Source organism: Protomyctophum parallelum (assembly GCF_964188405.1).
Source record: "Protomyctophum parallelum genome assembly, chromosome: 15".
Classification (NCBI taxonomy): domain Eukaryota; kingdom Metazoa; phylum Chordata; class Actinopteri; order Myctophiformes; family Myctophidae; genus Protomyctophum; species Protomyctophum parallelum.
The window spans coordinates 16,113,546-16,126,637 of NC_139710.1; the positions used below are offsets into that span (position 1 = coordinate 16,113,546).

Sequence of the window (13,092 nt, forward strand, 5' to 3'; positions counted from 1 at the left end):
GCTATCCTTGTCTTTTGATTGGTTGCAAAGGCAACTCTCTCTGGTCTAGTACATGAGCAAGAAGAATGAATCTTCAGATTCATCTTATACCATCATGATGACAGAACCAAGCAGAAGGCCAGCGGTAATTATAATGATATGATTTGTGCATTATTCATAACTATGTTTTCATGTGTAATATGATAATTAGATTGTAACCATGTGTTATTGTGTTTCTTTTCTCCAATTAATAATCTTGATATGGCAGTCCCTGCTTGTCTGAAAACAAGATTCAGGGTTCCAGTCAACCCCCTCTTTAGTTCTCTCTCTGTCTATCTCTCTCTCTCCCCTCTGTTATACACAGCAGAAGTTAACGTTCTGCAATACTTGCGCCATATTGATAAATACTACAGTATACAGGTATGTGTTGACATGTACAAAGGATAGGCATCAATACGATTTGGGCTTCAGCCTATGCCTTGAGAAAATGTGAATATTTAAGGTAATTTATGTTACACTGTTGAATTGATCGAAATAAATGTGTGTGTGTGTGTGTGTGTGTGTGTGTGTGTGTGTGTGTGTGTGTGTGTGTGTGTGTGTGTGTGTGTGTGTGTGTGTGTGTACTCACGGTAGATAGAGCATTCCAGAGTGGAGCTTGGCCCCCTCCCAAAAACAGTCCAGCGGGGTGATGATAAGACAGGGGTGTAGCTTCTCTATGATCTAACACAATATAAAGTAAATTGAAGCAAATGCTGCACCATATTGGACAGCAGGTGTGCCGCCATATTTATTGTGGTATGGACATTGTTGCAATTACCGATAACAATACAAAATACAAGGTTGTAGTTTATGGGGAAAAGGTTAGCTTCTTTCTCACCTGGTCCATCAAATGAGTTTCTGTAACCATCTCTCCTGATTTGTAGCATAACTGTTCTAATGTCCATTGTCTGAAAGAGAACAGAACAGAACAGAATTGTGTGTATTATTCATGTGCAATCAATTAGAAAAATACGTTCACCTATGACACCTAAGTGCTCAGTATGAATAGGCTGCTCAACAGTGCCACTTTAGGGCACCCAGCGATATTGCAGCTGTTCATACCCCAAACAGACATATACATAGACACAGGGACACACAAAGCCAGTCATTGGAGCAGTGTGCACCGCTCAAAAAAATGTGGAATTTTTTTGGCTGCATACTTGCCAATACCGTAACAAATGTAAAACTAGAAAAGTCACAATTTTGACAAATTTAATATGCGCCTGAGATCATGTGTACCGTGAGATTCGGACAAAATCTGTAGGTTTAGAAAATAAAAGTGTTTTGAAGAAAATTCAAAATGGCGGAAATGAGCATGGCCTATATGGGGAGATGCGTCATCACCCAAATTTTACGTAGTACAGTTGAAGAGTTATAAGCCAAAGCGTAAAGTGGGCTGTTATAGCGCCACCATGAGGCCGACCAATATAATCATGAGTTAATTAAGTTGAGTAATTATAATGAACGTCACCTCCAAGTTTTGTAACTATAGCGCTTATGGTCTGAGAGGAAAAAATACTTGAACGTGAATTTTCCCATTTTCCCATTCATGTCAATGGGGAAATGTAATGCACGAATAAATATCAATTCAATATCAATTAAACTATACAACATTTCTGTTAGCAATGAGCAAGCACACCATTCCCGATGAAGCCGGTCAATTTGAGATATGGCTCAAGTGTGTACAAAACTGTGGGAGGAGTAGAGTTTAAAAAAAAGGTTACTCCAGTAAAATAATAATAATAATAAATAAAGTGTTACAATTATAATAGTCTGGTTGCCCTGTTAGGGCAACGATATCAGTGTGGCTGTAACCCTTTCCTAGATAGATAGGTAGAAGTGATTACTTGTTATAGAGGTAAACGTGCACTCTGCTGGCTCGGATGGCTGACTCCAGGTGCTGTTGCAGTGCCTCCACTGTCAGAACGTTGGCGCCCTCCTCCCGCGGTGTCTGGATCATCAACTGGGGGTTGAACATGGCCTCCTCGCCCATCTTCAGCCGCGTGTACTTTAGTTCCTGGTTCACACGCCCGCCGACTGCACAGAAAACAGGTACATACTATGCTTAACCACTTTGTTGACTGTGTTTGACAAGGTTGCCATAAACTGACAAGGTTTCTATCCTTGGCTCACTCCTATTTTCACAAAATCTCTTCACTGAAAATAGCCTATCGACAAGCTTACATGTGCAGAAAAGGGATGCTAGTGTACATTTTGGTAAAGGTTTGAGTTGTGCAGTGACATTGTCATGATGAAACTGGCGAGAAATCGTCCTCCGTTGTGCAGTTGGTCAGAAATAATAATAATTAATAATTCAAAAATAGTCTCATTGAATTACACTGTATGGTGAAATCACAAAACCCAGTATATATATATATATTAAAAAAATCACACCTGTGTGAACCGAGTGGTGCAACTCCCCTCTCTCTCTCCCTCTCTCATTAGCAGGCAACAGTGCAGCACTGTCTCTCTCTCTGTTTCTGGCAAACAGCGCCCCTACTGGTACTCATTATACTGGTGCTCATTAATGAACACATAGAGGGGTGGGTGAACACATAGGTGAACACGGACATTGCTGTTCCTTGGAGTGGTTGCACCACTCAAAACATGTAAGAAAAATTACAACTACCTGACGCACATGCATAAAGTGAATGACAGGTCGAGTGGCAATGTGAGTGACAAAGTGAATTTAATGTTGTTTAAAGACATTTAATGCAATCAGATAGGACTTTTCTGTTTAAATGTATGGACTGTCAAGTCCAGAAAGTATTTTTTGCCACTCAGTAGGCGTTCCTGTATAACTTCCGGGTATGATGATGATGTCACGCGCATACCCTCTATTTAAACCGGATCCGAATATGCAGTCACAGTTTTCTTCTTCAACCCTTTTGCAACCAGATCTTATTTTAATGATGTGTCCATGACATCATGGACACTTTGAAATACTAAAATATCTAAAAACACATATTACCCACATAAAAACCCCCAGCAAAGTGTTTCTTGTCTCCCAAACATCATTAAAATAAGATCTGGTCGCAAAAGGGGTGAAGTGTCCCTTTAATATAAATAGCTAAATCAACATCAAGTTGACATATTTCTTTAAAAGAAATGCCCTACTGGATTTTATAATGCTATATAATGGTAGAATCAGCATTGTTTGCATTTGTTTAGGTGCTAAAATAGTGACTTTGAGAACTGTTTCATCAAGCAATATAAATCTAAATCAATGAGGATTTTTTGATTATTTAATTTATATCAATGGCACAATGAAGCAATATATCCTCTTAAAGGGATTTGAAGGATTTCAAATCGCTGCACAGCATGCAAACATTTCACATGAAAATGCACACAAGCGACACACAACTCGTCTGTATAGTGTACAAATATGTAATTTATACACTCTCAGCATTAAATGAACACTGATGACGTCAACGTGTTAGCAACGTGTTAGTATCAGACTGATACTACGGTATCAGTCTGGCCAGCTTCCTGTTTGACTCGTATTTCATATTGTCACCTGTTACGTAGCGACGTTGTTGCTGATTGGATGTTGTTCCAACGAAAATTAGTGCCAGTTCGAGACTCAGGAGTAAAACATACAGTAAAGAGTAAACATTAGTTTGATTCAGTAGCCCACTATGTCAGATTCAGTAATACCAAAAAACTGCCGGCTGTGTGGGGTGAGTTTAAGGGGAGATTGCAGGGCAACAGCAGTAGCTGTGTGGGGTGAGTTTACGGGGAGATTGCAGGGCAACAGCAGTAGCTGTGTGGGGTGAGTTTAAGGGGAAATTGCAGGGCAACAGCAGTAGCTGTGCATTGATATGACATCAAACTGTTGTTTTTGTCCGCACCACAGACCAATCAGAAGCCTCAAGGGTATTCTCTCGGTTGGCATGTCCTACCTTGGAGATAGGCGACTGACTTTCCAGACTGAGTAGAAAAGTGACAAAACAAATTCACAGAACGCAGCGAATCAGGCTGGAAACCGGGCTATCAACGTGTAGGTGTAATTGCTTTTGATTGATTCATTATTTTAGGGGAAAGGGGCAATGTACAGTTCAAGGAAAAATGAGACAAGCAGTCAAGCACTATAACGAAGTACATGATAATCAAACAAAGTTCAATCCGTCACAGAGTTGACACGTTAAATCTAAGATTCAATCTATTCACTACACTGTACAGTACGTATACTGAGCCAAATATGACACAATGTGAAACACACATGACACCAACTTTTGACAACACATTCATGCAAAAGAAAGGCAGAACCATAATCAATAGCATCTCTAATTGCTGAGACTGACATAACCCTCAATCACCAGATTAGAAAACATACAGTATATACAGTAGGGTCATAGGCTGCCCATATACTGATCTGGGTACCCTAGGGCTCTACACAAAATCTGCTAGTAATTCCCTCTACACCAAATCTCTTTATCTCCAAATCTCCAAGAAATCTACAACGTGTCTACAAAAATCACAACGTGTCGTGGGTATTTTTGCCTGAATGTTCGCCCCCCGAATAGGGATGCAGGGGTTCATGTGGTTAAACCCCCCGTGAGCCAAAGCCATGACATTATCAGACATGCATCTTAAACACAAGGAGCTTTGCTTCTAGTGAGCTCGTAGTGGTCCACTGCCAAACAGCCAGCAGCCTCCTCTAGACCCGGTAGAGGCAACATCACTCCAACAAATCCACATTTCAAAAAAAGACAGACTAATGTTTCTACTCAACATCGCTGACAAGCGCACGGTGCCAGACCACATTCGGCGCATGTGTGTGTGACGTGTGTGTGCGTGTGTGTGTGTGTGTGTGTGTGTGTGTGTGTGTGTGTGTGTGTGTGTGTGTGTGTGGGTGCGTGTGCGTGTGCGTGTGTGTGCGCGCGTGTGTGTGTGTGTGTGTGTGTGTGTGTGTGTGTGTGTGTGTGTGTGTGTGTGTGTGTGTGTGTGTGAAAAAGCGAGAAGTTGTGTGTGGAAGTGATTGAGTGAGTGACAGAGAGAGAGAGAGAGAGAGAGACTCTCTTCCAGGCTTTGCTCTCAGTGGCATGATGGAGTCTAAGCCCAGTGTGTGCGCTCTCGCCGAGCTACAAAAGCAGCCTTTCAGGCCCTCTAGCTGCACTGCTCCTCCCCAGAACAGCCACCCTCCAACACACACACACACACACACACACACACACACACATACATGCATATGCAAACACACGTACTACATACAAATACACACGTGTGATCGCAAATGCATGCAGACTTGCAGACACATGTAAACGCTTAAAAATGCATACTTTCGCAGAGTAAACAAGTACTTCAGCCTATTTGTTTCAGACTTTCACACGTCAGTGTGCATTGGTGGTTGTGCTTCCCGACAGTGAGTGTGTTTGTGTGCGTAGTGTAAGCGTCAACCGCATGGCTCACTTTACCTGCACAGGTTTTACTCCTTCCAATTATGACAAATGACAATGCAAGATGAATTATAATTATAGTATGTGTGTGTAGTATATTTCCACATGCCTGAGTGACCTAAACCACGCACGCGGGCGCACGCACGCGGGCGCACGCACGCGCGTGCGCATGCACGCACGCACTCACACACACACACACACACACACTCTCTCTCTTCAAGGGCCAGCTATAAAACCTGTTATGTTTTATATGGTGCCTTAATCCCAATGTAATTATTGCTCTCGATTCACACAGCAATAGGCATAGATTGAATATTTTCATCCCATTTTAATGGCATTAGAGTTGAACATAAGCATGCCTATTGAGCAGGGCCTGGACCACCCAGCCAGACCAATGGGATGAGGGAGGGAGGTCGGGGGGGGTCGTGTCTCGCGGCATTAGGGAAACACACTTGATTTCTTTTTTTCTGGACCCAAACAGCATTCCCATCTGATCCCATCTGAAGGCATGTTTATAATACTCATCATTAATAGCAGGCCCAGGCTAACCAGAGCGACATGCTCCCTCCTCTGCAAGGCCAGCTAGAAAGCCACGCTACACCAACCTCCCCCTCAAAACCCTCCCTTCAAAAGAACACGCATGGAACTGATTTAGACCCTACACACACTGACAGTGCACTAACAAGTCGACTTGTCTGGTACACTCACCGCTCAAAGGCATGCTACGTAGCTGGCCGCCCGGAGGCCTTTCTCAGAGTGCACCGACGGGTATAGCGGTGCTAGACGAAACCACTATGCCTATTTTCAGTTCACTTCTATTGGTCCTGCTATAGGTCATTGGAAGGGGATAAGATGATCATATATTGGTGAGCATGGATGCTTGGGGAGTCTTCCCCCACTGTGTGTGTGTGTGTGTGTGTGTGTGTGTGTGTGTGTGTGTGTGTGTGTGTGTGTGTGTGTGTGTGTGTGTGACTGTGTGTGTGTGTGTGTGTGTGTGTGTGTGTGTGTGTGACTGTGTGTGTGTGTGTGTGTGTGTGTGTGTGTGTGTGTGTGTGTGTGTGTGCGTGCGTGCGTGCGTGCGTGCGTGCGTGCGTGCGTGCGTGCGTGCGTGCGTGCGTGCGTGCGTGCGTGTGTTGTGAATACATTCCAAGACCTGGACTGCCACCCAAAGACCTCAAGTTTACAGCAAGAAGTGAGGAGGGGGACAACTCAAAGGAATGTACACTCTCCCTCGACCCCCCCCCCCCCCTCCCTTTCTCTCCCTCTCTACAGGAAACAGCACATTACGGCCCCAGGCTTGGAGAATTCCACACTTCATGAGGTTACAGCGTTTTGGGGTCAACACTCACACAGCCTCGGGGTGAAATTAACACCCCAGCTGGACCGAGAAAGTGTGTGCGTGTGTACACACAGCTGTGTTTCTTCAATGACACGTAGTATTCCCCTATTCCTTCTGCTAAGAAAAACTGGTTGACCCCATCATATTCTTGACATCTCAAAAAGGTGTCCCACTGTCCCCACTCCGGCCCTCAATGTCGGTGATCTCAAACAAAATGCTGCTGTGTTGGCTTTCGAGTACCTCTCATTCCGCTCCAATTCTTTCTTTCTGTCACAATCTTTCCCACAAGTTTATCTATTGTCCTTCACAATCACCTTCCCTAGCCTGATTGATTTTATACATACCCCGGTAATTGCGGAATGGTGTTGCATGCGATACATAGCCAATGTACAAGCTCACAATGTGTCGCATCGTGATGCTTGCGAGCTTGTAGATCGCTGTTATTTCTGGCGAGCAACACCCCAGCGCGCACTAACTACGGTTGCGAATTAAGCTTCAGTCTTACGGCCACTCGTCCAGTCCTAACATATTTATTAGCACCGAATGTCACTTCGTGACGTGCTGTGCGAATAAATATTGTGACATACTAATAGACATTTCAAATCTCTCCTGGGGGTCCCTGGCACACAACATTTTCAGATGGGGGTATCCGCTGCCATATACGATACGTACAGTATACCACTGATTTAGAAGGCATTTGTAGAATCTGCGTTAAGGGAGCACTTTTAGGAATGAGTATACACAGTAAACTCCAGAGTGTTCATTTAACCTCGAGTAAAAATGAACGTATAAATAAAAGTACACTAAAATTGTACACTTCCAGAGTTTAAAGTGTGACTACGCTGCCTAGAGGCCTATTGCGTGCCACTGTATTCACGTTTGTTGCATAACATTAACCCCTGCTCCCGCGACTCTCTATGCGCGGGGGGGGGGGGGGGGGGGGGGCAGAGGGACAGATAAGAGGGTGGAAAGGGGGCTTCGAGGGAACTGACGTCCCCCTTCCCCTCTCAGTGTTGAACTCCAGGGTCCCCCCAACTCCCGCCTCTCACACTCTCTTTATCTCTCTCTTTCTCCTCCCTATTCAGTCCTAGTCCGTGATTGGCCAGATCAGCATGGCAATCAGCCCAGCCCCTCTTTCAAAGTCAAACCCCCCTCCCTTCTGTCTCCCTCCCTCTTCCATGCTGCAGCACAAAAACGTAGCACCCAGACCCCTCCCCCGCACACATCTATTGGAGCCTGACGCAAAAGAAAATAGCCGATCTACAAGCTCACAATGCATTGCATTGCGGCGCGTTGTGCTATTCTGGGCACACAACACTGTGGTACGGTGGGAGTATACTGCCCTACAAAGTGCAGTGCAGTAAATATGTTTTTGGACACACCAACTTGTTTGTGTATCCCAAAGGTCAAATTAGCCTTTGTTATTTTGGGGGATAAACAATTACCTCAAGAACATATTTACAATTAGTGCAATATCACTAATTTGCTCATTTGGCTGACCAGTTCAAACACCTTTAAACCCAATATCAGTCATTTTCTTTTCGTAGTTACTGCAGTTTGGCTTTGTAGGGCAGTATAAATCGGGCTTCACTTTTCAAGTGAATCACTAGTGTCAAGCCATTCAGTCTCAACAACTCTTGTTTGACTCTGACCCATCCGACAAACAGAAATAAGTACTGTACACATCCCTCCATCCACACATACACTGAGTCTATTCTACGCAGAGACATTACACATAAGTAACTCTTATCAGCACATTGAAATCTGTTCACTGACAGGGCCATGATATATAATCTGACATCAGAGAGCTCAGTGGGATGTGTGATGAGGGTGTTAAAGAGAGCATGGGGAATGGTGTCATGTTATGTGATAGAAATGTGTATATACTGTGTGTGTGCGTACGTACGTGTGTGCGTGCGTGAGTGTGTGTGTGTTGCCGTGGGTACGCACGCAAGTGTGTGTGCAGTGAGAGGATTAGCTGGATTAGGCCCCCTCTCAGCAGGGACCCCCTGCGGTTAGGAGGAAGCCCCAAAAACCAGGTCATTTTTGGTAGGCCAAGCTTCCAGCGACCTCCCATACCCTGACCATTCCAAAACTACAATGCCAGGCCAACGTTTGAGCTCATCGCAAGATATGAATGAGCAGGGCAGAACAAGAAAACAAGCAGGAACCACTTGTTGGAAATGTAGGAAGCAACTTTCACTAGAAATAAAGTAAAATCTTAAATTGTTATAAAAGGTTAAAAGTTATGAAAGGAAAAAAGTAAAAATCCATTGCACTCTTGTCACAGAGCCGAATCAAAACTTGTTTTACTTTTGTATACCTGTACAAAGTGTACATGCGATCGACATGAATCGTGAATCTTGATCTTGAATCTACTGTGATCGGACAACCTGGTAAACAGAATATTGCACCAAGATGTCTGTGGGCCTTTATAAAGCTTAATATACCCTGTCTGTGGGGCTTTATAAAGCTTACTATACCCTGTCTGTGGGGCTTTATAATGCTTACTATACCCTGTCTGTGGGGCTTTATAAAGCTTACTATACCCTGTCTGTGGGCCTTTATAAAGCTTACTATACCCTGTCTGTGGGCCTTTATAAAGCTTAATATACCCTGTCTGTGGGCCTTTATAAAGCTTACTATACCCTGTCTGTGGGCCTTTATAAAGCTTACTATACCCTGTCTGTGGGGCTTTATAAAGCTTACTATACCCTGTCTGTGGGCCTTTATAAAGCTTACTATACCCTGTCTGTGGGGCTTTATAAAGCTTACTATACCCTGTCTGTGGGGCTTTATAAAGCTTACTATACCCTGTCTGTGGGCCTTTATAAAGCTTACTATACCCTGTCTGTGGGCCTTTATAAAGCTTAATATACCCTGTCTGTGGGCCTTTATAAAGCTTACTATACCCTGTCTGTGGGCCTTTATAAAGCTTACTATACCCTGTCTGTGGGCCTTTATAAAGCTTACTATACCCTGTCTGTGGGGCTTTATAAAGCTTACTATACCCTGTCTGTGGGCCTTTATAAAGCTTACTATACCCTGTCTGTGGGGCTTTATAAAGCTTACTATACCCTGTCGCACCAGTGACGTGTGCCGAAAATGGACGATCTGTTAGATTGGCTATTTCTAAGTATAAATCAGGCACAACGAGCGCAAGGTCAAGTTATAAGAACTCGTATAATGCTTTATAACAATAACCATAATCTCTCAAGATAGATTCAACGAAAATAATAAATATGCGTTACCAGATTTAAATTTGCTGATGGGTTACCAGATTGCAATAATCATCATAACACATTATATAGTGTTTGTGGTATTTTTACACAAGATTGTTATGAATTCAGTAGAACCTCAACATAGCCCTAAGAGTTTTCCTGTAATGGACCGCTTGCTAAGCCCCGCCCAACAATAGCTATTGTCCAATGCTAGCTTAGTAACCTTTGCAAATGCCATCATGTTAGACAAGCTGACATTCATACCATAGGAATCAATGTTATCTTGATAATTAGCAACATTAATAAGAATTGGAATATCATAATAAGTTATAACATGTTGGTGCAGTTGGAGGTGGCATTTTTAATCCCTTTCCTCAAACTGTTGTGTGTTTCCTTAAACACAGGTTAAAGTTGGGAGAATTACACAACTCACACAGCGCCCAGGTTATGACAAGAATACTATACTAATTACTATAATGACATGCATCCAATAAAAGGCACACAAAAAGGTACAAATCATACAAAACAAAAGTCTTCAGTGATATACTTATGTGATGACAAGGTTATGCCAGCCTTTATAAGATTTATGAGCATGTTATGGTAGGCTTTGAGCATTTCTATTTTGATAGCTGTTGTGTATTCATGATGGAGTCAGCTTCCAAAAGGAGTGGGGGGTCTGGTACGACTCGAGTTCGACACACCACGGAACAATAAAAAGTACTGCACTATACCGGTCATTTAAGTATTTATTCATTTGTCATAACCACACCAAAGGGTCAAGATGGTTTTAGCGTTGTCCCTGCAGTGTGATATGTCTTGTTGCACGTTGACCCACGTTGACCCTAGTGATTGAACGTATGGAATTCAATGGCCCAAACCACACCAAAGGGTTGAGACGGTTTTAGCGTTAACCGTTAACTCCTTGCAAACGTTTGGACCCAAGGAGTTGCATGGTGACCCTTTGGTGTGGTTAGGGCTTAAGGGTGGTGAGTGATGATTCAGTTGAGTGGAGTGGCGAGCTTGGAAAACAAGATCACACAAGTTCTGAACAAGTGCATTAAACACCTATAGAATATATACAGTAGCAACTTACAAGAGAGAGAGGGACGATGTGAGACCACCCAAGGCACCCATATGGTATGACTTGGAAACGGTGGCACTGACGAAAAGACAGGAGGCAGACCTTGAGGTGTCAGAATTGAGGATGCTATGATTCTCATTTGGAGGGACAAGGATTGACAGGATCAGAAATGACTACATTATTAGAGGATCGTCCCAGGTTAGAAGGTTTGGGGATAAAACAAGATGGTTTGGACCCGACCAGACTTTTCCTACACACACAATCACACACAATTGGCGACGCCTCCTTCTGTGCCTCTAGTCATTTTCGGCAGTAACTCGTACTGTAACGCATACATTTTTTCAATTCAGTAACTCAGTTATCGTTACTACGTGCGTTACCCCGTTATTCCGTTCTTTTTCATGTAGTCTCGGCTAGAGAGACGAGAAGAACTGCAGTTCTGGGAGAGAGGGAGGAGAAGGAGGAGGGAGAGACTGTGTGTGTGTGTGTGTGTGTGTGTGTGTGTGTGTGTGTGTGTGTGTAATACGCCCTGTGAGTGTGTTTGTGTTTACTACGACTGTTATGGCGGCGCCCACACCACATCGTGTTTCTCCAAATGGATATATTCTCTCCACTTCACCTTTGTCGAGCACAAAGAATTATCTGCACATAACGTTGACTGGAGCATGTTATGTTGTGCGAACTTCGCAACGTTCGACACAGAAACTTGTGCGCTTTAGCACGCTCGGTGGTGTCTCTCGTGGCTCAAGTATGCAAGATTTAGCTAGAGTTTGCTAGATACAAACAAGATTAACCACTGTGACGACTTCGATGGGAATTATCCAAAGAAGAAGAAAGATAATATATTCAGTATAGTGCTGGTCACATTACGTGAGATAGAGAAATATAGAAAGGAGTAGAAAGGAAAGGATGTCATGATGTTTTGCAATCTAAAGATGATTTGTAATTTCAACAACAGTTGCATTTTGTATCATTGGGCATGATCTTTGTGGTGTTCTCTCTCCTGATTGGATGAAATTTGTAACACACCTGAATTGTTTTTCTGTTTACCAGGGAGACCTCTGTTACTGAATAGGGGTGGGACGATATGGGTACCTCACGATACGATATATATCCCGATATTAGGCCCTCGATAACGATAATATCACGATATTCGATATATTGCGATATTTGCAATATATCGATATATTGTATGAGATTTCATCAACGATATATCACGATATCTGCAACTACAAAATACTTGGAACTGAAAAAAACGCTATTTTCGTGCTGTCTATAGGAGTGGTTGCACCACTCAAACACTAAATTAATACTCAATAAACTTCCTCTTTGCCTCATACCCTCTTCATAATACCTCACAAACACCACCAACTGACCATTATCACTGTTATCATCATAATACCTCACAAACACCACCAACTGACCATTATCACTGGTATCATCATAATACCTCACAAACACCACCAACTGACCATTAACACTGTTATCATCATAATACCTCACAAACACCACCAACTGACCATTAACACTGGTATAATCATAATACCTCACAAACACCACCAACTGACCATTAACACTGGTATCATCATAATACCTCACCCACCAACTGACCATTATCACTGGTATCATTCATCATAATACCTCACAAACACCACCAACTGACCATTAACACTGGTATCATCATAATACCTCACAAACACCACCAACTGACCATTAACACTGGTATCATCATAATACCTCACCCACCAACTGACCATTATCACTGGTATCATTCATCATAATGCCTCACAAACACCACCAACTGACCATTAACACTGGTATCATTCATCATAATACCTCACCCACCAACTGACCATTATCACTGGTATCATTCATCATAATGCCTCACAAACACCACCAACTGACCATTAACACTGGTATCATCATAATACCTCACAAACACCACCAACTGACCATTATCACTGGTGTCAGTGGACTTGTCCACTGCTGGGGAAATGCATTCTGCATTTTGTATTCCCACAAAGCTGTTTGGAC

The 13,092-nt window shown here is 43.0% G+C and overlaps 1 protein-coding gene across 1 annotated transcript in view; it reads right to left on the reverse strand.

Annotated features, from left to right (window-relative positions):
* ptch1 (patched 1) overlaps positions 1 to 13,092 on the reverse strand; it is a 72,435-nt gene that overhangs the window by 38,743 nt on the left and 20,600 nt on the right. Inside the window, 3 exon segments of the mRNA XM_083783337.1 lie at positions 608 to 699; positions 857 to 926; positions 1,866 to 2,055. Of these exon segments, the coding sequence (XP_083639463.1) occupies positions 608 to 699; positions 857 to 926; positions 1,866 to 2,055 (352 nt within the window).